At 34.3% G+C, this 26,833-nt stretch overlaps 1 protein-coding gene across 9 annotated transcripts in view; it reads right to left on the reverse strand.

The window, feature by feature from the left end:
* FBXL17 (F-box and leucine rich repeat protein 17) overlaps positions 1-26,833 on the reverse strand; it is a 480,781-nt gene that overhangs the window by 421,461 nt on the left and 32,487 nt on the right. For all 9 annotated transcript variants that reach the window (XM_089909151.1, XM_022591594.3, XM_022591605.3 and 6 more), the window contains one exon: positions 25,933-26,064. In XM_089909151.1, coding sequence (XP_089765277.1) covers positions 25,933-26,064 — 132 coding nt within the window. The remainder of the gene's footprint in view (positions 1-25,932; positions 26,065-26,833) is intronic.

Below are 26,833 nucleotides of genomic sequence, written 5' to 3' on the forward strand. Positions count from 1 at the left end.
AAAAAAAAAAAAAGTTTGGAGAAGATGCAAGAAATTAGAACCCGTGTGCACTAATGGTAAAAATTAAAACGATACAGCCACTACGGAAAACACTATGGCAGTTCCTCAAAAAGTTAAAAATGGAATGACCATATGATCCAGCAATTTCACTCCTGGTTATATACCCCCAAAAACTGAAAGTAGGGGTCTCAAAGAGATACTTGTACACCCATGTTCATAGAAGCATTATTCACAGTAGCTAAAACAGGGAAGTAACCCAAGTTTCCTTTGATAAATGAATGGATAAACAAACTGAGGTATATACATACAATGCACCATTATTCAGCCTTAAAAAGGAAGGAAATTCTGACACATGCTACAACATGGATGAACTCTGAAGGCACTATGCTAAGTGGAATAAGTATAAGTCACAAAAAAGACAAATATTATATGATTCCACTTATGTGAGGTATCAAAAGGAATCAAATTCATAGAGACAGAAAGCAGAATGGTGGCTGCCAGGAGCTTGGGGGAAGGGGGTTAGCTTTGTTGCTTAACTGGTATAACGTTTCAGTTTTACAAGATGAAAAGAGTTCTAGAGAATGGGTCCACAACAACGTGAATGTATTTAATACTACTGATCTGTACACTTTAAATGGTAAAGGTGGCAAATTTTATGTTATGTATATTTTACTACAATTAAAAATAAAATGATTTTTAAAAGAGGAGAAAGCTGATAGAAGGCACTGCCTTCTTATGCAGTATTGCCATCAAATTCAGTCAAGAAAAAAAGGAGTGATCAACCAAGAAGCATCACCTCTATAACCAAAACCTTACCAAAGAAGCAGAATGCATGAATTCTTAACAAGGAAGAAACAATCCAGAAGGGCAAAATATGATATCATGAAATACTCAGCAAGATGAGTTAGGCAAAAACATGATCTTAAGAATAAGTAAAAGACCTGAAGAATAAGTGGAATTTATTTTGGCAGGAGGAAAAGAAATAGTATTACAGGAAGGAGAAAAATAAAGGTAAAAACTATGGAAAATAAGAACATACGGAAAGACAAATATTAAGATGACAGGTTCTACCTTACCATCTACAATAAAACTTTAATCAGTTCTTAACAAAAAAGTAGTATTTTTGAGAAACAGAGTAAATAGCTTACTGATTTGTTTGAAATTGGTTTACAGGTAAACCCTAAGGGGGAGGGGGTGGCATCTGACATGCATATGAAAATACTGCAATTCAGACACAAAAATAATTAGCAGTAGCACTAGAGAAGCAAGGCGTCAATCAAGACAGTGTAAGGATAAGTGGAATACAAAGGATGGGAGAGAATAAGACAATCAATGGCTAAAATTTTCAAGTCTACGAGACCAACAAAATCCATTCATTCAAAAATTACTTCTGAGCAATTACTATGTGCCTGGCATCCTTCTAGGCAGAGGATACATCAGTGAATAAGGCAGACGAGCTCCCTACTCCTATGGAGTTTACACTCTAGGAGAGGAGCATGATACACAAACCATAATAAAGAAAAAACAGCTGACACTATCCAAAGGTTTTACACAAGACACAAAAGCAATTATCATTAAGGAAAAATGATAAATCTGACTTCATCAAAACTAAAACCTGCTCTTCAAAGGAAAATAAAAAGAAAGGAAAAGGAAAGACATAGACAAGGAGAAAGTAATCACAATGCATCTATTTGACACAAGAACTTGTATCTAAAACATATAAAGAACTTACAAATTGATACGAAGAAAACCAAAATTCTTAAAAATAGGCAAAATATATGTACAGACACTTCACAAAAGAGAAAGTAATACCTAATATGCACAATTAAAACGTGCTCAAGGGCTTTCCTGGGGCGCAGTGGTTGAGAGTCCGCCTGCTGATGCAGGGGACACGGGTTCGTGCCCCGGTCCGGGAAGATCCCACATGTCGCGGAGCGGCTGGGCCCGTGAGCCATGGCCGCTGAGGCTGTGCGTCCGGAGCCGAGGCCCGTGTACCGCAAAAAAAAAAAAAAAAAGGTGCTTAACACCATGAGACATCAGGGAAAAGCAAACGAAAACCACGATAAGGTACCACCACACATCCACTCGGATTGGCTAACATTTAAAAATCTGACATTACCACTGTTGGTGAGGATGGAGCACAAATGGAGCTATCAAACATTGTAGAAGGACATAAAGCAGCACAACCACTTTGTAAAACCCTTTGGCAGTTACACACAAAGTGAAATTTAAAGAAACACTAACCATATAACCCAGCCATACCAATCCTAGGCATTTACTCAAGAGAAATGAAAACCTTTGTCCATTCAAAGACTTGTTCATGAATGTTCATGGCAGTTAGTTAAATAGTTAAAAACTGGAAACAACCCAAATGTCCATTAACAGGTAAATGGATAAACAAATTATTGTATGTTTATATTTTGTACCAAGTATCAAATTAAGTACAACATACTCAGCAATACACAGGAATTAACTATGATACATGCACAACATGTACTTAGGAACTGTTATCAACAACCTTTAACTACAAGTGGAACCAGACTTAGATTGAAAATGAGATAGCAATGAGCTAAGCAAAGAGTCAGAAAGAACAAGTTCCATAAATACACTGTAAAAGACACTGAATCAAATCAATCCTAAAACCTGACCTACCTCTACACAGAGCAGTTACGAGTCAATAAACTTCTTACTGTTTAAGCACGTTGAGTCAGGTTGTGTTATTTGCAATCAAATGAATCATAGATGATATGATGTAGCTCACATTTAATTATTTCAATATTCCCCACTAAACAGTACGAAAATTTAACTAAGGATGAGAACTCATGGCAAAGAAAATGACAGGAATTCATGAAAAAAATTAATTGACTGGAATAACCATTGTGACTAAGTTACTAAGAGTAAAAAATATAAAAGCAGTAAGAAGTATAGGTGGAGTTTTGAAAAAACACAAATACTAGAGGTTAAAATGACTCTTCCAGAAATTCCCCATAAGATGAAAGGCTCACTGGACCCTCTCAAATGTATAAAGCACCATCAGTTACTTCTCCCCCTTGGCAAGTTGCTCAATAACAAAAATGTTCACTACCAGCAAAGCTCTGGCAATATCTTCCTTCCAGGTTTCCTTTAGTCATAAAGAGAGAGAAGAGAAATGGCAGTTGAGAAGTTAACAAGAAAAGAGAGGAACTTAACATTTTATGAATTGCTATTTTCCAAGATGCCTTGTTGGACAATTTACATATATCATCTCAATCCATATAACTTTCTCAATGACCAAAGTAAACAGTATCATCTCCAATTTATACATAAGGAAATCAAGTCTTCAAGAAGTTTAAATTTTAAGTGCTTAGGGCTTCCGTGGTGGCGCAGTGGTTAAGAATCCGCCTGCCAATGCAGGGGACACGGGTTCAAGCCCTGGTCCGGGAAGATCCCACATGCCATGGAGCAACTAAGCCCGTGCACCACAACTACTGAGCCTGCACTCTAGAGCCCACAAGCCACAACTACTGAAGCCCACACGCTGCAACTACTGAAGCCCGCGTGCCTAGAGCCTGTGCTCCGCAACAAGAGAAGCCACCACAATGAGAAGTTCGCGCACCACAACGAAGGGTAACCTCCGCTTGCCACAACTAAAGAAAGCTCATGCAGCGACAAAGACCCAATGCAGCCAAAAATAAATAAATAAAAATAAAGATCCCTTAAAAAAAAATTAAGTGCTTAAGAAGAAATCCACAACTTGTGAACTGGTAATTGGTAATTCTGGAATTGAAATCTCTACCTGATACAAAAGCTACCTTTCCTCAACCTCTTGATGAGAATAAGCATCAAGAGGTCTGTCACTGTGCGTCCCTTTGCCTGACCTGTCCCCCAGGAAAGCGTCAGTTACTTCTCAGAATAAAATTACGTCCCTTAATGATATGACAGAGCACAGAGAATCAAAAGATTTTTTTCAAGCATCTTGTTTATTCTTATCTCTACCTCTAAGTGTAAAACTATTTGATGTTCTCAGAAAAATCCAGTGGCACACCTGGTCACTATTTAAAAGAAAAACAAAAACACCTGGAATGGAGATGAAGGACAGTATGTAGCGAAGACATGTTTCTTGGTTTTGTGAAAATTATCAACAAGATATCATAAAAAGGGTACATATGAAAATATATTCTTTTGATAGAAAACCATTGAAATTTATGGCTATTATCATTTCTAATGGGGAAAAAAAAAAGGAAAGAGCCTAAGTATTCACCAATAATGACATCTGTAGAACAGAATATGTGGTACAGTTTTTTAAATAAAAACATATGTCCTCAAAAAACTAAACACAGAACTACCATACGATCCAGAAAATCGCCTGCTAGGTGTATATCCAAAGAAAACAGAAACACTAATTTGAGAAGACACATGCTGTTCACAGCATTATTATTATTATTATTATTATTATTTTTTTTTTTTTGCGGTACGCGGGCCTCTCACTGTTGTGGCCTCTCCCATTGCGAAGCACAGGCTCCGGACGTGCAGGCTCAGCGGCCATGGCTCACGGACCTAGCCGCTCCACGGCATGTGGGATCTTCCCGGACCGGGGCACGAACCTGCGTCCGCTGCATCAGCAGGCGGACTTCTCAACCACTGCGCCACCAGGGAAGCCCCACAGCAGCATTATTTAAAATAGCCAAGATATGGAAGCAACCTACGTGTCCATCAACAGATGAATGGATAAAGAAGATGTGGTAGGTATGTATATGTATACACACACACACGCACGCGCGCACACACACAATGGAATATTACTCAGCCATAAAAAAGAATGAAATTCTGCCATTTGCAACAACGTGAATGGTCCTAGAGGGGGGTATTATGCTTGGTGAAATAAGATGGAGAAAGACAAATACTCTATGTTATCACTTACATGTGGAATCTAAAAAATAAAACATGCATAAAACAAAACAGAAACGATTCACAAATATAATGAATAAACTAGTGGTTAGCAGTGTGGAGAGGGCGGGGGTGGAGGAGGCTGGATAGAGGTATGGGATTTTGAGATACAAACTACTATGCATAGAATAAATGAGCAACAAGAGCATATTGCACAGCACAGGGAAATATAGCCATTATTCTATAATAACTTTAAATGCAGTACATCAAGAAAAAAAATACTGAATCACTATGTTATACACCTGAAACTAATATAATATTGTAAGTCCACTATACTTAAATTTAAAATTTTTAAATAAAAAAGTTTAAAGAAGTAATAAAATATAAAAACATATGCATACATATTTGTATGTGCATTAAAAGTTTTCTGAAAATAATCACCACAGGGATTAACAGGAAGTTCTCACTTTTCACTTTCTACTTTTCTATACTATTAGAATTTTGTAAACATGCATAAGGATTTTTTATGACAGCAAGGGTTATTTAAGCCTCTTTTCTTATATTTCTTAGTATTTTATAAAATCCTCCCAAATATTCTTTTAACTATGGTTAGCTTTCAATATTATTAAGTGTGACAGACAAATGACTAAAGAAAAATATCTTACTATTCACTCAACATGAGACTACCACTTTTACATAAACTGCCTGAGGTAATATTTTTATTCATTCCTCAAAGAGAAAATCACCTCATGGGCACTTGCCCAAAGTCAGTCAACTAAGATACAGAAGCCCTAGCTAAACCTGTATCTTCCTAATTCAAGCCTCAAAGCACTCTCCATTATATCACAATTGTCTATTCAAAGAAGATGGTGTTTTAAAGTTAAAATAAGCTTATATAAATACTTCGGTTTGTATTCAGGTATACCCCTCCTCTTTCCAAAAAGGAATTGAGATAGTTCATGAAAATTCACCTACAGGAGAAAAGCAAGTAGAAAATGAGGCAAGGGAAAATAAGGGTTAAAAAGAAAAGTTATTCTATAGTAAAGAGAGAAATTCTGAGTGCTTATAGATGAATTACTAGTATGTTTCTTGATTTCTAAGATGCCAAAGAAAAGAGGGGAAACAGACCACAACATCTTTTTAAAAAATTCACAGGCCTTCCCTGGTGGCACAGTGGTTAAGAATCCGCCTGCCAATGCGGGGGAGACGGGTTCGATCCCTGGTCCGGGAAGACCCCACATGCCGCAGAGCAACTAAGCCTGTGTGCCACAACTACTGAGCATGCGCTCTAGAGCCCGTGAGGCACAACTACTGAGCCCACGTGCTGCAACCACTGAAGCCCACGAGCCTAGAGCCCGTGCTCCACAACAAGAGAAGCCACTGCAATGAGAAGCCTGCACACTGCAACAAAGAGTAGCCCCGCTCGCCGCAACTAGAGAAAGCCGGTACGCAACAATGAAGACCCAACACAGCCAAAAATAAATAAATAAAATAAATTTTTAAAAAAATTCACAGTAGTTAAAATAATAAAGGAAAGCAATTGCTCAGAAGTCTAGCTTTCCCCTTTGCTGTACACCTGAAACTAACACAACACTGTAAATCAACTATACCCCAATAAAAATTTTAAAAAATAAAATAAAATTCATAACGTAACAAAAAAAAAGAAGTCTAGCTTTCCCCAGTACCAAGCCCAGAGGGAATATATAACTGAGGGCTCTCATGAGGCAGAACTCTGTGTGATATAGATGACAATCTCCTTATAAATATCCTAATAATAATTAAAACATTAAACCAATGGAATGTGGGGGGTGGGATGAATTGGGAGATTGGGACTGACATATATACACTATTATGTAGAAAATAGATAACTAATGAGAACCTATTTTATGGCACAGGGAACTCTACTCAGTGCTCTGTGGTGACCGAAATGGGAAGGAAATCTAAAAAAGAGTGGATATATGTATACGTATGACTGATTCACTTTGCTATACAGCAAGAAACTAACACAACACTGTAAAGCAACTATACTCTAATAAAAGTTAATTTAAAATAATAATGAGAAAAAGAACCCAATGGAATAATGCCAAAACTCAATTCATTAGATTTAATTCTTCAATTATTGCTACCCATATACTACTCAAGTACTACTATGGCTCAATGGAACAAATCTATCTTTAACAGCAAAGTGTCTTCATAAAAAAACTAACAGAACAAGTCACTGTAATGAATACAGCATGTTTTATACTACATAATAACTCCTTTAATTTTAATCTTCAAAATATTTCACCTTAATTAGGTAACTAACTTAGAGGTTATCATCATTAGCAAATAAAATATTATCTAGATGTCATTATTTTCAAATTCTTACTATTAAAATGTAGTTTTCAATACAAGAAAGGCTAAGAGTCCAGTCTCTAAAGCAATGGCTTTGACCGGGGGATGTTACTGTCCCCCCCAGTGGGCTCTTACATAAGTAAATACAAGATGGAAAGAAATTGCTCATGTTAATTGAGTTACTTTATAGTAAGTGGGATGGCATGACCCAAGATAAATTGGCTCTAGAAGTATAGTGCTGCATATGTGGTTAGTACTCGATAAATGGTTAATGAATGAATCAGTGAATGGTAGGAGATAGGACTTAAGGAAAATAATTAATTGATCCATGTAGCTAATAACCATGAAGGAGCCAAGGAAAACATATTTTCCAGAATTATATGACTTGTAACGACAGCACCATTAATTTCCAAGCTTTCAATATCATTTTCTAGGGTATAAAATGTCATTCCACCCTCTAACCTTTGCCTCTAAATTTAGCTTCTATTCTCCCAAATATCATAAATCAATGTATTTAATAATTTATTTCCATCAAATTATCTAAATGACCGGTCTACACTGAGAAAAACCAAGGAAGTATACCATTATATCTTTATAAAGCTATTTGACATTTCTAAGAAGCATGCAAGGGATTTACTGCTTTGCTTCTTCAGGTAGGCCTCACATTACAAAACACTGAATAAACCTCAATGGAATGAACTATGTGCAGCTTCTCAAACTACAACCCTAAACACCTTATGCCAACTGTATTTGTCACTCAAGCAATCTCACTAAGATACATTTTTGAGAGCAAAGACAAATCAACACTCCACATGGACCTCTGAGTCTCCTTCATAAGGCAAAGAAGCATAATCCATCAATAAAGAGGAAAAAATCTCCCTTTTAAATTCAAATTACATTAATCTGAAATCACTTCACCACCTTATATTACTTTGTATATATGGATACAAATACATATTACATATGTATGTGTGTATAAACATACATATACACCCACATATGAGCTCTCCATTTAGACTGAAAATCTCCTAAAAATGGAGATTGGTACAAAAATTTACTCTATATTCCACATTCTTGTAAATATGATCAATCATAACTCGCTCAAAGGAAAAAATCTGTGTCAATCAAAGTTGAAATGTGTTAATTTTATCTCCAATAATATTTTATTAGTTAGCTCACTCAACATTTATATATCATTAACCATTCTGAGTACTGACTATTCCTAGGTATAATCAACCACATTTCCAAAGGATTCACAGAAACAAAAAGGCAGATTTTTTTTATACTACATGTTAGAAAATAGCAACTGGAGAAAAATCCACCTACAGTTAAGAAAATATTTTGTTTGATTTGATTTCACCAAAACTTGTGTATCAGACCAGTACTGAATTGCTGACCGATTTGATTAAGCTGGAAAAAAAAAAAAAAGGACTCTCATTTTTCTACAAATTAGTAGCTCTAAAATCACAGGAAGTCTTAAAATCAACATAAATATTTAATGTGGTTTTCCCCCCCAAAAGAAGTTGTTGTTAAATCATAGTACATCTAGAAATCAAAGAAATATAGTACGATCATCTTATCCTTATGAAAGATGACAATGGTTGGATTTATTAAATTACTAGTGATACTCCAAGCTGATAAGTAAAACAAAAAGTTCACTTGGTAAGGTTAAAATTCACTTACCTCCATAACAAACAAGTGATTGGTCAGATATTCCTGACCAGCTACCCTTACCACCTAAAAGAGTTAACTTTTCTAACCTGTAAATCAATTCACAGGAATTGCTACAACTGCAGCAAACCAAAACTAAGAAAGAAAATACCTCACTTCACATATTTATGAATACAATTTATAAATGGAAGGTGCAAAATGCAAGGGACCAACATGTAGTTATTGTACCTGCAATCGAAAGATCTAAAAAGAACATGAAAATGCAACAGAGAATATCTTAAAAGTTAGATTTAAATAGTATCAAGTTTAAGATCAGAAACATACTTTCCTTACATTAATTTACTAAATTATATCACTCTTAACTAATATGTTAAAATACCTGCTAAAGCACTATATTTACAGTTCATCAATGACCTCTTTAAAAATTTATTTGATTAAAAACAAGTAAAAATTAACAATTTATTGTTTAGGCAAATATACATAGGTAACAAACTGGGGAAAATGGTAAACATAAAATTTAGGATAGTGGTTACTTCTAATTACCTCTGAAAGGGAGTCAGAGATGAGAGAAGTAAAGAACACACAGGTAGATGAAAGTTACTGGAAACACTCTAATTCTTGGTTTAGATAGGAGGTTCTTGAGTGAATGTTAAAGAATTTTTAGATAAACTGACTTTCATAAGACAATAAGATCATGCATGGACCAAATAGGATAGTATGCCATGAACCAAAGATTATGACTAGTAAAATTTTATGCTGGTGAGGTCCATTTTGAAAAATTGACATTTACTTTAAAAATTTACATTTCACAAATGTTTCTTCCTAACATTAATATTAAAATATCAGCAAACTCCTTTTTTCAAATATCCAGCCTGAAGGACAGACTGGAGGAATGCCCTCAGACAACCAAGAGCCAAACCAAAATCATTCTCCTTAAATCAGAGGAATATTATCATACTGGTTTCAATTTTCAGTCCTTCAAAGGCAGTTCGGGGCAAACGTGAACAAAAATGATCAGAAACAAAAAAAAGAGTCTAACTGTATTTAGATTGTATATTGAATCTGTATTAAGATTTCTTAAATTTTAAAAAGATTCAAAAATAGATATAGAATCTTAATTTATAAAACATTTTATTCCAAATAAAATTAATCAAATAAAAAATTAGGCCACCTGACTCAATGCCAACATTAGAATCTTAAGTCAAACTACTTAAAAAGGAGACCCTGAACGTTTTATGTAATGATAAGTTTATCTAAAAGCCAAATCAGAAATACCACTATTTATAGGTATGCTCAAATATATTATTCTGAAATTGCTCAAACATAAAATGTATTTATAGCTAACAGTAGTCTAGAAGCCAAATATTAATTTAATGTAAAGGTAATACAACATAATATATATTGTTTTATATTCTTTTATATATCTAAACGTATAAAGGAAGACTTACGTTACTTAATTATCAAAAATAAACAAATATGAGACTTTTGGCAAAAATGAACAAGTTATGAGATTAAAAATCACTTTTAAAAGGCTGCCCCACTAAGATTCTTTATTCATCTTACTGGAAAATCAGTATTTTCAAATCAATTCTTATGTGAGGGCAAATGACTGTTAACCATGAGCCTGAATGAAATTCGGCAGTATTTAAAATACCAAAAGTTGAGACGCTGAAATCTAGTAGCAGTCAAATCTTTGTTCTTAATGTAAAGGAAAACATCATAATTAAAATTTTTAGAAATATGCCTCAATTGTCAATTTATCCACACAGAAAGCTAATGAAAGATAAAAATACCATCCTTTTGGTCACATACCTCTAAAAATGAAAGGGCAGAGAAAAGAACCACACATACAAAACCCCAATGAGATTGTCTCAAATTTTCTTTCAGCTGACTTAGAAAGGGTTACCTTAAGAGATAATACAATAATCATTTATAATAATAATATAACAACAATAATTTTCCCACTTAGGGGTTAAGAGTTAATTCAAATTTTTTGAAATTAGTGAGGTTACTTCCAAAATTTTACCACTGAAGCGTCCTACTATGTGTCAAGCTTAGCACTATCCACTTTGTTACCCACCATTGTAATTATATAAATGTTCTGATTAGTTATAGTTAAGATGCTTGAAAGAAAGAGTTTGGTGACTTCCAAGCCTGTAGTATACTGTATTGAAACTTGCTTGTTCATTAGTACTATCTCTAAATATATATTGATAACAAAGTTAGTATGGTTAAGTCTTTATATTTTTTTCAACAGAGAATGACTCTATAACCTCTAGATAATTAAAGTAAAAAATTTAAACACCCAAACTGCTCAAGAACTAGGATGTAAAAATCTGTACTCCAGTTAAGCTTCCATTCTGACTTCTAATTCACTGTACATCAAAGAAAATCAACTTGCCCTGACACATAAGGACTATTCCCTTCAGCGATCAGGCAGGTGTTGAGGCCAGAAAGAGAGCCTATTTTCCACAGCCCTTTACCTTGTTTGATCACTGGTTACTTTTGATCTGACACTGCCCTCTCTCTAGTAATGACTTCCCCCTCACAGACCCTACCTCACATCTGTCAGAAAGAATAAAGGGCATCAAACTGAGACCTGACAACGCCTATGGGCCATGCGATGGGCTGCCAACTGAATGCTCCCCAGCTCCCACAATTTCTAATTCAGTTTCTTTTGTTCTGGTAGGTACAGGGTTAGGGTACCAATGACAGCAGAAAGGATTATGCACCAACTGTGAAACCGAGCCTTCTTGAATGTGTATCTTTTATCTCTGCTTCTTCATCTTCTTAAATGCTGCAAACTTCATGGTGGTTACTATGAAATACATATTCAACAAGTGCAATAGAAAGGTTGTTTAAATCCTTTTCCAGGAGAAAACAAAGGACACAATGTATTGTAATTCAACTATAAAGCTTTAAGGAAAAAGTTTCAAACCCATGGTGTGAGATTATTAAAGGCCAGCTGTCAAAGAGCATGTTAATTGTAAATGAAAGACAAAAGTTTTACGAGGACCACTACTTAGTGCCATACACCATCTAAAATGGAAAGGTCCCCTAAAACAATGCACATATTCAGAAGAGGCAATCATTTCAATTGTTAAATTATAGATTCTCACACTAATTTGGTACTAACCAGTACTGAAAATAAGTTCCTCTAGTCCTGTTTAAAAAATGTGGTGAGTATATGTAATCCTTTTTTTAAAAAAGGCATTAGTAACAATCACTTTAAAATGTTAAAATTTTTAAAATTTGGCCAAATATCATTTTGACACCATTTTACTAATAATTTTTCAACTGTCATTAGAATATTGCATGAGTTCTTGTATATTCATTAATAACCTTCTACACACACACACACACACACACACACACACACACACACTGGTGGAGAGCTCATTATCAGGCATGCAATAAAAGGATTTGTGGGAAGCAGGTTTAGAAGCCTTCTAAGATCACTTTCAAGGCTAAGTTACTATTTTTTTTTTTAAGAAAGGAGGGTCAGAAGAAGGAAGTACATGATCAATAATATAGCCATGCAAGTTTAACGTACCTTTAATACTATAATGCATAAAAACAAATAACTAACTTTAGACATCAACAAATACAGAATCTCAAAGGTGAGAGGGAAGCATTAAGGTGATCACAAGTTGACTCTAATGACTGGAGAAGTTAGTTTCTACAACAGCTAAAGAAAGATATGCCTTGATGGAGAGAAAGAAGAAAGGCTCTCACATCTGAGAATTAACCTGTGACACTGGGGAAATCCATACACTAGACTGATAATGATTAACCCCTATGAAAAAGACTATATGTGAAATACCTCCTATTCTAAGACTGATCAGTAATCAGCACCATTATACCCTTTAGAAAGAAAAAGCCTGTCTTGACTCTGTAATCTAAAAGTATCATAATATAAAGTATATTATACACATGTGATTGTTTTAAATAGACTTTAATATATGAAAACAGATGATGCCTACATACACACTTGGACTGACTATACAGAAGAAAATCATCTAGGTATACTAGAAAAAGCACTTCTAGATTGAAAAAACAAAACTTAATCCAAGGTTAAACAATTCAGTAGGCTGACCCAATACTCGCCCATTTTTTTCCTTAAGTTTTCCAAATGCCACTTAATTCTCCAAGAAAATGAAGAAATAAACTGCATTATTCTACTAAGATACCTAGTTATGCTTCCTTTGGGGTATTCTTTTCCTAATTTTTGATTCTACAAAACCATTAGGACATATTAAAGAACAAAAAGATAATAAAATAAATGGAACCAATTTATGATATTTAAAACTAAGAATTTTATATAAAGTATTGTCAGTGTAATTTCTGCGTGTTATATCACGCTCAAAGCAAGCAATGTCAATGTTCTAACTACATTTACTGCCAGATATGCTTGATGCATTTTCTGGGTACCAAGCAATCAAGATATGTATCAAATATATTTAATTTATCTCTTTCTAACTGCAACAATAAAAGCAAGCTCTTCTAAACAAACTCAAACATAGAGGCAATTTGTTAACTTTCACCTTTTTAAGAATCAAGTGATGGAATATGACAAAAGAAAAAGGACCACAATTCTTAGCAAGCTTAAGAGATTTTTGTTAGGGTTTTCTGAAAGTAAAAGAAGGAAAATGCACTGGTAGAAGCACTGAAACAATTCAAATATCCTCAATGGAATGTAAACCAAGAAATGAAAATATCTAACAGGTAATCTGCAATAAAAAGAACTTTAAAGCCACAAGCTTCAACATTCACTCTTTTTTTGTTTGTTTTGGCTGAGTTGGGTCTTCATTGCTGCGCGTGGGCTTTTTTTCTAGTTGCAGCAAGCAGGGGCTTCTCATTGCTGTGGCTTCTCCTGTTGCGGAGCACGGGCTCTAGGTGCGTGGGCTTTAGTAGTTGTGGCACGTGCGCTCTACAGCGCGGGCTCAGTAGCTGTGGCCCACGGGCTTAGTCGCTCCGCGGCATGTGGGATCTTCCTGCACCAGGGCTCGAACCCATGTCCGCTGCACTGGCGGCGGATTCTTAACCACTGAGCCACCAGGGAAGCCCTTAACATTCACTTTAAAAAAATCATTTCTTAAAAACTACTTAATTCTTGAAGAGGACATACTTATTTGGGATTTTACTTCCTCAAACTATGACTGCGATTCTTCTGGTAAGAACACTAGTGAAGAATCACTTCACACTGCTATAGAATGAAACATATTTCACCAATGCCATTAATAAAAATTGAAACTTGTATACTAAAAGCTGTATTGTATGTACATATCAAAAGTATAAATAATCATACTTAAAGTTACTGACATGTGCCTCATTAAAAATATTAATTTTTAATAGCTTTCTTTTTGGCACAAAAATTATTTTTCCCAGGACAAAACCAAAAGGATTTGAGAACAGAATGATTCATCTTAATTAACAGTCCTTTTCAGAAAATTTATAATTTTTATGTAAAAAAGATTGATTTTTAACCATTTAGTCAAAACTGACAAATATTCAGTTACTAACTACAAGTTTACAAAAAAGACAATCTCATCCCCATTTTCAAGGAGCTTACATGACTAAACTGAAGCCGTGAAACCTACAACAAATTATCAATGGATTAATAAGAAAAAATAAAGGAAGCTGCTAGAATATTGGAAAGTAATAAATGTGGAAGAATTCTTAAAGAATATTTGACCAAAAAAAATAATATTTACCTCAGCTTGAACACATACTGGAAGAAAGCAAGATGACAAGAGAAAATGAAGACTACATAGACAAGTTAAGAACGCAATGAGAACAGAGAAAAATAACTGGAGAAATCTTTGTAGTTAGCCACTACAGATTCTTGAAATGATAAAAAAAACAGTATTTTAGCAAGAGTATATCTGTGTTGTGGATGTGAAAAAATAAAACGTCGATCTTTAGAAATGTCTTAGGTCATGACTGAATTCAGTGGAATACAATATACCATCATCTTTCACACTGTTTTCCGTTAAGTTCTTTACTCATAAGCTGATAACAATTGTAGTTTATAAAATGTATAATAGATTGTACAATGGAACTGACTACATTTATGCATGATGAAAAAAATACTTATTAATATATCAGTGAAGAGAGGTACATACATATATGTGTGTATGTGCATAAAATTGTGTCCTGCAATAACTTAAAATATATGAAATATCAAACTACTCGTAAGTATCTTCAAATATTTAAAGTTAACATTAACCTAGTAAATAGATATGGAATTATATCTATATTCCCATTCAGAGGATCTACAAATCACAGCTCCACCTAACTCTACCATGTTCTCAGAGGAGTTAAAACAAAAAGCTAGCATTAAATGATGAAAATATTGATAATTTTATAATCTGTACGCATTCATGTAGGCATTTAAACAACAAAGAATATAAATATATACCTTCCTCTTTATTTTCTCAAAGATATATATTCAGTAAGAGGAAAATAAAAGATAAGAATAATCATGCAGATACAGCTCAATTAGAAGGACTCTGATATATAACTATTTTTCTTTGGATTACAACTTCTCAATATATTCATTTATGTATCGTATTATAGTGAATGATAAATACCTAGATTTTATACTTAAGTCAAAAATAGTCAATAAAAACCTGGCAATAGACACTACAAATTTTCTACCCCCAAGAAATCTCCATAACTCATTTCTATCATATTTTAGAAACCAAAAATAGTGAAGTAGAGGACCCATTAAAGAAAAATACTGTATTGCTCTTTTCTATAACCTAAATTTTATGTGGCTACACAAAATAAGAAGCAATAGGAGGGTTAAAAAAAATAATATCAAAAAAGTACAGATTTTATCTGGCCTCAAATTATAAGCTACTAAAAACCAGAAGGTACACTCCAAGGGAAAGATTTTACCCTAACACTCTCATCTGAGCAGCTTCGTCTTTAGACCTTTAACAAGAACTTGAAGAAAGATTATATAGGTAATATGAATAAGCAAAATCTGTAGCAGGAATAGGAACAGTAGTCACCACACAGGATGCCTAGATGCACTTTCATGACAATGTATCTTTCTGATAATAATGACAAGAAAATGCTTGAAAAAGAAGCATCTTATCAACTGGTAACCAGATTCAACTATAGTTTGTAAAAGATACTCAGAAAGGCACATCTTAAAAAAAGAGAGAAAAAGAGAAATTCTTCTCCCCTTAAGCCTAATCACTAAAACACTAAATGGGATTAAGTCTTGGATATCCTAAGACTCTAACACCTCTGTGATAGGTAGATGAAGAAAAATATAAGCCAAAACTTCTCCCTAGATCCAAGCAATACATCTCACTTGTTGACTGATGGTCTAGAAAGGCAGTTGAAGAATGTGTGCTCATAAATGACACGCTTAATGTACTCCCAGCATTCCACTGCCATCTAACCGTATAAAGTTTCTATTTGCTAAGTCTAATGACTTGGCTCTTTATCTCAACCCACTATCAACTGTTACCAACACTTGAGCACAGAGACTGAGACAGCACTTTCATGTTTATATCTGAAAGATAATTTGAGTTGCTCCAAAACTCTTTGTGATTTTTTTAATATGCAGTCCTAAAAGAAGTAAACAAAAATTACATTTTAATAAAAGGATCTAGGGGCTTCCCTAGTGGTGCAGTGGTTAAGAATCCGCCTGCCAATGCAGGGGGACACGGGTTCGAGCCCTGGTCCGGGAAGATCCCACATGCTGCAAAGCAACTAAGCCCGTGAGCCACAACTACTGAGCCTGCACTGTAGAGCCCACAAGCCACAACTACTGAGCCCACGAGCCACATCTACTGAAGCCCGTGCACTCTAGAGCCCATGTTCTGCAACAAGAGAAGCCACCACAGTGAGAAGCCCGTGTACCACAACAAAGAGTAGCCCCTGCTCGCCGCAACTAGAGAAAGCCCGCGCGCAGCAATGAAGACCCAATACAGCCAAAAATAATAAATAAATAAAAATAATTTTTAAAAAAGGATCTAAACTACAGACTATATAAGTGGAAAATAACACCAGCAAAAGAACTGCAACACTAGGAATAACCTACCAACTATAAATTTTAAACCCAAAACAAATTGGATATTTTTGGTAATCTAGAATTTGATCCAGAAAAAAATTTTTTAAGAATATGTAAATACTATTTAGAGTCACCTATTTTTAGCTATAATAAATTCTGCATTATCAACACTGGAATATCTGTATCAGAGTTTTTAATACTAGGCTAGCTTCCTCCTGCAATCCTGTTTGCATCTGAGCAACTCCTACCATCAGTTGATGGGCTCCCAAAATTTGTGAACTAATTTTAGTATTACTAAATTTATATAATGTTAAATAAATATGCTGGGTAAAAAAATTAATGCATTCCAAAGAAAAATTATTTGGATATTATCAAAGTCATTGCTTGCCCTCTACCAAACTGGTTCACAGGGGAAGAAAAATATACATACACACACACATACTCATTCTTTATGGTTTTCTATGCCTTTCACAAATGATGGAATACAATTCAGTCATGTTCTTATCCAGATACCTGATAGATAAAAAAGATACCCACAGGAGAAAAACAGAAAATAGAAAAACAGATTAAAAAGAGAGACAGTAAGCTCTAACAAAGAATATATAACGAATAAAAATGTATTTATTCTTCAGACTGAAAAATCTGCCAAATAACATTTTAACTTTTTTTCAAGTGGATCTTTCAAATATCACTGAACAAAATAAAACCAATTTTATTAATCGTACGAACGTTCAAGTCAATGTAATTCAGACAAGAATAGAAATTATACTCTAGTTGATCAGAACTCCATATTGTTAAAAAAAAATATTGTCCCAGAAAATACTCCTTGAGAACATTAATGACTCTGGCTAGATAAATTTGATACATGAAGAATGGCATCATTAATATAGTAACTAGATCAAAGAAACTTACTTATTTGAAAAGTCAGAAAACCACTGACTCTGCATCTTTAACCTATTTTTCAAGCTTTTATTTATATGCTTAAATCCACCTTCTTTTTAAAGCATGTTCCCAAAATACTGGAAGAAATATGTTTTTAAAAGTATGTTTAATTCAGCAGTAAGCCATTTGTCACTAAACCAACATTTATTGAATGACTATTATGTGCCAACATGCAGGTGGATGGGATGAAAAGATAACTAGATACTCTCCACCCTCAAAAGAGTTGACAATCCATCAGCAAGATACAGCTGTAATTACAGTTATTTATGGAGAGCAATTTGACATTATCTAGCAAAAATTTCAAAAAGTACCCATCCTTGCTCCCTTAAATTACGTTTCTAGAATAGATCCTAGAGAAATTCTCACAGATAAGCACAGAGACTTGCACAAAGATTTTATTGCAACACTGCCTATAATAGCAAAACAACGGAAGCAATATAAGTGTCCCTCAATATAAAATGGATAAACAGGAGATATATACATATATAGGATACTAAAAGTTTAAAAGAATGAATTACATATTCATTATGGCTACATATCAAAAACAACTTAAAAGTAAAAATGCAAACTGTAGATTGACACACTTTGTGAGACCAGATTTTAACCATATAATATCAGATATAAACTATTTGGGACCACATACTGAACAATATTATATTGTTGTTCATGGTATCCATTATGTCTGTTAAAGCAGTTATTTTTTTAAGCATTTTAGATCATCACAGTAGTTGCCTCTAGAAAGAGATAGTGGAATAACATGGAATGCAAGACAAGAGACTTAAAGATTATTTGCTTTATTAATTCAAGAAGAGGAAACAAATTTAACAAAATGTTAACAACTGTTGATGTCTAGGTGATGGGCATATATGTTATTATTCTTTTCAGTATTCCAAGTTTTTTTAATTTCCTAAAATTAAAACAAAAATACAAGACCGAAAAATTTGATCACCTTTCACATTTGAAATCCCAGGTATAATCCCAATTACCAAGAGAAATATAAATTTCTTAGCATGACACTCAAGAAACTTAACAACCTGGTCCCCACCTTCCTTTAGAGACCCAACTATGAACACTTCCCCCACCAGCCTGATATAATCCTAATCTTACTTTAACACCCACCACTTATTAACATTCCACATATCTTCCTGATGCCTTGTGTAACACCCACCACTTATTAACCCACCACTTATTAAACATTCCACATATCTTCCTGATGCCTTGTGTAATGATATCACTTTCCTCAAAAAAATGTTTGCTTGTGGCACAATTGCCACATCACTATATATCATTCAAGATCCAGTTATAAATGTCACCTACTATTTATAGGATTTCCTGATTCCTCCCTAATCTCTCACACAAGTAACTATTTTGCGATTGGCATTTCCATAGCGCTTATCACTAGAAAAGGATATTCTTTCTTTGGCAATATAACTCTTTTTAAATTCCTTAACACTTCTCATAGTGCCTGGCACATAGTAGGCATTCAAATGTTAACTCCACTGAAACAACATCTGAAACAGTGTTAAGGAACAGAGTAGAAAGTTACCAGTTCATTAATCCATTAAAATTTCTATTAAATCTATCGAACAAAAATGAAATGGTATTTAGCTTCTGAATCCAAGTATCACAAAAAACACAATATTATGTTTTTGCCAAGTAAAAACTTCTGCATAATGAGTGCAATTCTACAAAAGTTCATTATGTTCACATTTATACAGGATTAAAACCAACATTAAACACTATCCTGAAGACAGTTTTCCTCTTTGGTAATTTTACTAATTTTCCTAGAAAAGATTTCAGTGTATCTCCATTGGTACTAGCAGCTTCCCCTAAAATCAGTTATCATCCTAGCAAAAGGATCTTCTGCTCATGCTAATAGCTAATTTCCTCCTCTGATGTCTCACAGCACCTGACAGTTAAGTGTTTTAATGGGGATAATGCCTTTTGGAAATTATTGCTTGGTTCAAAGGCATATATGGATTAGCTCCACCTGTGATGTATCCATGCAATCAAAGGTCTTGAGGACAAACTTTTGAGAGTCCAACAGATCTGGGTTAGAATCTTGACTCTGACATTTATCTGTTGTCCCTTAACCTTTCTAGGCCTCAATTTCTTCATCTGTAAAATGGAATAAAAATAAACTACCTCATGGGGACTTCCCTGGCAGTCCAGAAGTTAAGACTCTGCACTTACAGTGCAGGGGGTGCGGGTTCAATCCCTGGTCCGGAACTAAAATCCCACATGCCATGCAACACGGCCAAAAAATAAAAATAAATAAATAAAAATTTAAAAAAGTAAGCTACCTCATATGGTGGTTGTGAGGATTAATTATGTAAAACTACACAGTGCCTGGTACATTATAAACAGTCAATGAGATAACTATTATTAAATATTTTCAGATATCAAAAAATGACAGCAAAATACTGAAAGGTAGTATACAATAACAAGATGAAGTTTATTAACTTTAGGTCACCTTGTTTAGAATGCCATATGCATGCATCACTGTTTATTGGAAACTACCACTCTCGGTATCAGTAAATGCCTCATCCATTCAGAGAGGAAAGGGCAATGAAGGCGAATATCTACCCTTGGAGACTTTGGAGGCTGAAGTGAGTAGTTATAAAATGGAATTCTTCATAAATGTACATTATTTATGTCTGGGATTACAAGTAAACTCACTTCACAAGGAGTATCTGAGGAATAAGGTAACAAGAATGTAGTGGGGGTGTTGGGGAGTAGCAGGGACCAAATCCCTTAATGTATTAACTCTAAGTTGAGAAGTAGAAGAGTCAGGAAATGCAAGCCTTAATATAATGCTGAATTAGTTACTGTTATTTAAGCTCTGATGCAAATGCTTACCTTACTTATTCACCCTAGTTGATGATAACATGGCTACCAGTCTATTCACTTAGCTGCTGCAACAACCTCAAAATCACAGCAAGCAGCAAAATAAGAATTAAACTGTGGGTAACTAACAGATGAAATCAGAACATAGTAAGTGACAGTAGGTACTGACACAGCCCAATTCAAACTGGTAGACTCCAGAAAGTGAACTCTGATAGGGAGAGGAAGAAAAAAAAAACATTTATTAAAGAACTTCCTACGTTTGGAACCATATATTTTGTACTTCACCTCAATCTCATTTAGTCTGATCCTCATAAGAACAAGTCTGAGGTAGTATTATATCTTTTCTACAAACAAGGAAATGAAAGTACAAAAATTAAGATAACTAACTGAATCACATGATTAAGAAACAGTAGGATCAAGATATGAATTGAGTTCAATTCAACTCACACTCAGTATTTGCCTCATTCATCCCAGAAGGAAGCAGAGAGAGGTAAATTTAGGTCCTACATGATACGTGTAAGCCTCCAAAGGATAATAAAATTAAAAACAATGAACAAACAATGTTACAAATAATGTTATAGCAAGAGCCAAAGGACTATGGAAGGTGGCACAGAACTGTAAAATACTTCACCAGGAGGTTGAAAAAGTAAAAGGCCATAATTAACCATTGGGAAATCAAATTTTAACCAGAAAACATTTAACATTTCCCTAAAACTTTCTAAAATCTATTCATAATACATTACTACTTTCTTGGGTAACTCAGAAATCTATACTAGTTTCATAACTCAACTCTACAGAGCAGAAGGTGTTAAAAAAAATAAGCCAAAAAAAATAAAATAAAATAAGCCAAATAAATATAAGACATAGAGATCTCTATCAAATATGCTGACCCTAGAACTTAGCATAGAAGCCATTTTCAAAATCGTAAAATCCTAGTACTTTAAAACATCAGGTTGGATAACAAATGTAGATAATCTATCTGACCCCATCATTTTACAGCCAAATAAAAAGCTGCCCAAGACGTAGGGAATGGACTTGAGGACACAGTGAGAGGGAAGGGTAAGCTGGGATGAAGTGAGAGAGTAGCACTGACACATATACACTACCAAATGTAAAATAGATAGCTAGTGGGAAGCAGCCACATAGCACAGGGAGATCAGCTCCGTGCTTTGTGACCACCTAGAGGGGTGGGATAGGGAGGGTGGGAGGGAGATGCAAGAGGGAGGGGATATGGGGATATATGTATACATATAGCTGATTCACTTTGTTATACAGCAAAAACTAACACAACATTGTAAAGCAATTATACTCCAATAAAAATGGTTTTTTTTTTGTTGTTTTTTTTTTTTGTGGTACGCGGGCCTCTCACTGCTGTGGCCTCTCCCGTTGTCGAGCACAGGCTCAGGACGCGCAGGCTCAGTGGCCATGGCTCACGGGCCCAGCCGCTCCGCGGCATGTGGGATCTTCCCAGACCGGGGCACGAACCCGTGTCCCCAGCATTGGCAGGCAGACTCTCAACCACTGCGCCACCAGGGAAGCCCTCCAATAAAAATGTTTTTTAAAAAAAGCAGCCCAAAGAGCTTCTGTCCAAAAAGTAGAGAAGCAGAATCTGGAGTAAGGAGAGTACGAAAGCAGAGAAAATATACTTAATGAAGTTTCTAGATCATCAATAACTATACACACAAACTAAATATGGCTTTAAAATAATTTTGTAGCCAGTACTGCACAGAAATGATATAAATGCTATAGCTAAAAGACAGCAGACATGGGCTTCCCTGGTGGCACAGTGTTTGAGAGTCCGCCTGCCGATGCAGGGGATATGGGTTCGTGCCCCGGTCCGGGAAGATCCCACATGCCGCAGAGCGGCTGGGCCCGTGAGCCATGGCCACTGGGCCTGCGCGTCCGGAGCCTGTGCTCCGCAACAAGAGAGGCCACAAGAGTGAGAGGCCCGCGTACCGCAAAAAATAATAATAATAATAAAGACGGCAGACAGTTGGATATAATATGCTAGACACTCACTATAGTTGTATTCCTCAGATCTGTTTTTAGTCTATACAACAGTTTTATAGCAAATGAAAAATACATCCATGTAGGTGCATGGCAGTTGTCTCACTCAAAAATTACTAAAACAAAAACTCACTCTTTGGGGGTAAGATTTTACATGTATGTCCTCAATTATTTGCCTCACCATAAATCATTTGAGTACTAAGATGTCAGATCATTGTCCTCTTTCCACCTGAATAAAACCCCTTGTGATAAATACAGGAATCCTTTCCCTATGCTAAAGTGTACCTTACTTACAGTGCCACAAATAAGAATATTCAAGTATCTTGCTACTTTGTGTAAGATAGCAAGTTCACCTTGTAACACTCTAGATGCAACTATTATTTCATATTTTTAAAGAAAATTTCCCTAAAACCATCTAAAGGACAAAATTAAAAATAAACCATAAATATCTGCAGAAACCATGTATGAGCATTTTATCTTTATAGTTACATCAAGGACACAAAAGCTATGTCACTGAAATATACAAAGACAATGCTGCCACCTAAAGGCCAAGATATAATATGAAAAAAATGTACACAGTCATATACTGTCAACATATAGAAAAACAACCACTTTGATATTTTAAAGTCAGCAAAGTTTATACTTTAAAAAAGCACTATGCTATGATTATTTTTAGGCTACACAATAAAACTCTAATACTTTTTTGAGAAGACTGATAAGAGAATTAGCGAAATAATTTAGCTAATGATCAATATCTGCACAGGTCAAGTTCTGCTGGCATCCTTTCAGACACAATATTCTCCTGAGTACTGAATATTTCTATTAGCTGTTTGTCCTATTTAATGATGTTTATTATTTCCTGTAATTAAATATATGGTATAATTATATATATGCATATATAAATATTATTTGCCTTTAATCAGACTATTATTTCTACTCACCCTTTTAAAAATATTTGTTATTAAAGGACTAACAATAATACATCTCAGAGTGAAAAACCCAATCTACTTAAAATTGTAGCTTTGCAAGTAATTCAAATATTTCTCCTTATTTCATAAATTCTAAAAATACAAACTAAAGTTCCTATGGGAGACCAGTTATCAACAGCTCAACTGTCCAACAGAAAGAGCTCATACTATTCTAAATTTCCCTTTCTAAAAACCTTAAATTGAAAGAATTTCATTGAACTGAACTTTACTTAAGATTTAGCAAAAACACTTCTAATTTGCAATGAAATCAAAATGTTTACTGAATAACACTACACAGGAAACTGATTCCCTTAGCATTTAAGTATATAACACCTTTCTAATGGACCACAATATTAAAGAAATTTGAACATAACTAGAACCTTCAAAACATATGGTTTAATTCTTTTGAAAAACCACTGACCAAAATTTTTAATGTGTCAAGAAAAATGTTTTTCTGGTTTTGCTCAACAAGAAAACAAATATTAATCACTCAACAAATATTCCCATTATGTGAGAAATATAAAAATTGTAAGCTGGGATTACCACCTTTTAATATATCTTGAGTGTAAAGTGGAAACCAATGGACAACAAATATGGTCAAGTTCTCATAAAGACTACTAGTTTTTTATTGTCTTCTATGAGTCAGAGTTTATACTAGACAATTTAAGGACATTGTATCATTTATTCCTCAAAACCACAACCTGCAAAAATACAAATACTAATAACCCCATTTGCAAAGGAGGTTCAAAGATCTTAAGTAACTTTCCCAATGTCACAGTGCAAGTAAATGGATACTGGGATTCAAAAATTCATTCTCTCTTACCCAGAAGACCTTACTCTATCCACAAGAACATAATGCCTCAGGAGTTATTATTAAATTTGTATTAAATGTGAACAGGAATAGGGAGTATTTTTACTGTGTAATTTCACAGAAAAAGATAATTCTACATGGTAATAAAAGTGTTTACTTTTAATTCATAGTATTTCAACTTTTCTAACTGTAATCTTAAAAAAAAAAAAAAAGCGTTGTCTCACTTGAAGTGCTGAGGCTTCCAGAGACCTTTCAAAACTTACATTACTATGTGAGAGGTATTTATCAAATTTTGTAAACTAACTCCAAGGGGCAACAAAAAGATCTCATTATTTTGAAGATACAGTTAAAAAGCAAATCTTCTTTGTAAATATACATATTCAGGACCACCTTGCCTACATTTTAACGTACAGTATTTTTCAACATTGAGAACTCTACTAATGCCTCCCCAGTGACAACTTTTTCTGTTAACCTGTACTATATACCTATCAAAGCAATATTAAATGGATTTGGAATATTATTCAGCCATAAAAAGGAATGAAGCTCTGATACATCCTACAATAGGAATGAACTTTGAAAAAATATGGTATGTAAAAGAAGGCAGACCCAGAAGACCACATATTGTGTGATTCTATTTATATGAAATGTCTGGAACACACAAAAGCCCACAGAAAGTAGATTACCAGTTGCCATGGGCTAGAGGAAGGGGAAATGAAGAGTGACAGCTAATGGGCACAGGGTTTCTTTCTGGGATAATAAAACTGTCCTAGAATTAGTGATGATGACTGCACAACTTTGTGAATATACTAACAAACACTGAACTGTACACTTTAAAAAGGTGAATTTTATGATATATAAAGTATATCTCAATAAGAGAAAATTACATGGCTTTAAATATATTTATAATATACAATAAGTGTAAATGAGTTACCTACACATGTGCTTAAAATATAAAACCTATGTAACTAAACTAGTAGTCTTTACAACTAAAAACAAGATTATCTGTCTCAATTTACCGAGTCCCATTTTACACCATACTAAGTGAAAGGCTCTATTTCACAAGCATACATCTTCCCGAATATTAAAAATTCCTAACTATCTAAAATTACTACAATCCCTAGGGGAATCAGAAGGAACGACAACTACATACTTATATTTGGCAGCCAAATTTAATTTTTTCAAATTAATTTTTTCCACTGTCAGAGTTTAGAAAAAAGCACGTTAGCACACGCTAATGAAGAATTTTTAACATGTAAGTACCACATACAAGCACCCACACAGTTATAAAACCAATTTATACAAATCATTGTTTTGAGAAGATTCTTGCTTTTAAGTAGAATCTGCCTCTAAACCATCCAAAAAAAATAAGCAGAAAAAAATTTATAAGCTAAGTTATAAGGAATTCAAGAGTTAGAAACAAAATGAAAAACACAAGAATGGTAACAAGTACTTACTAATTTGTTTTCCTGCATGTATATTCTTTGTAATTTCAGACAGCCCTTAGCTATGACGATCATGCCTTCATCTGAGATCTTGTAACACTGGCCGAAATGAATATCTTTGAGTTCTCTGCATTTTGAGCCCAGCTGTAAACAAAGAGATTTGACTGAATGCTCCAAAAATAACAAAGGTGACATACTTCTAGTGGGATTTCCATAAAATTTTTTTAAATAGCCATACCAAAGTTAAATAATTCTTTATAAATTACTCTTAAAATAGAATGTAGGCAAACTATTATTTAAAATAGTGTTGTGTAAGCCTTTTCACCTTCTAATTATCTCCTTGCTTCAACTGCCTCACATACTATATGCCCACCTAGGTGCCTAGATTCCATAACACTTCAAATTCATGTCTTAATTTCTCTTGAGTCTTTTTATCAGTCATAGTGTTAGACTGAATGGAACACAGGTCCAAGGAATAAAACCAAGGTCCAAGAAGTGAGACAAAGGTCCAGTGAGTGAACGAATATTTAATTCAGGAGATTCTACTTCTAGTTCTGATTGCCCCAATGTATCATTTTTCTCCATCGGCTCATTTATTCTGTGAAAGAGAAAAAAGACTGAATATGCTATAGCCAATATTCTAGTTAATACTTATTTACACACGTATTGCATAAACTAAAAAAAAAAACAGGACTAGTGATTTCCTGATTGAAATCTCAAGTGTACCTTAAATAGCTACTGAACAGATACAATGTTCCCCTTAAAAAACATTAAGTACAACAAAGAACGAATTATATAATTTTTCAAAATCTACAGTAGAAATTAGATGATCAAAGCAAACTATAAATAAATGTTTTATAAGTATTACATATAAAGAAAGTCATCTTAGAGATAAAATAAGAAACTTTACTAA

The sequence above is a fragment of the Delphinapterus leucas genome, chromosome 3 (genome assembly GCF_059928025.1).
Source record: "Delphinapterus leucas isolate spDelLeu-1000000601 "Yukka" chromosome 3, BTC_Dleu_Yukka2, whole genome shotgun sequence".
In the NCBI taxonomy this organism is placed as follows: domain Eukaryota; kingdom Metazoa; phylum Chordata; class Mammalia; order Artiodactyla; family Monodontidae; genus Delphinapterus; species Delphinapterus leucas.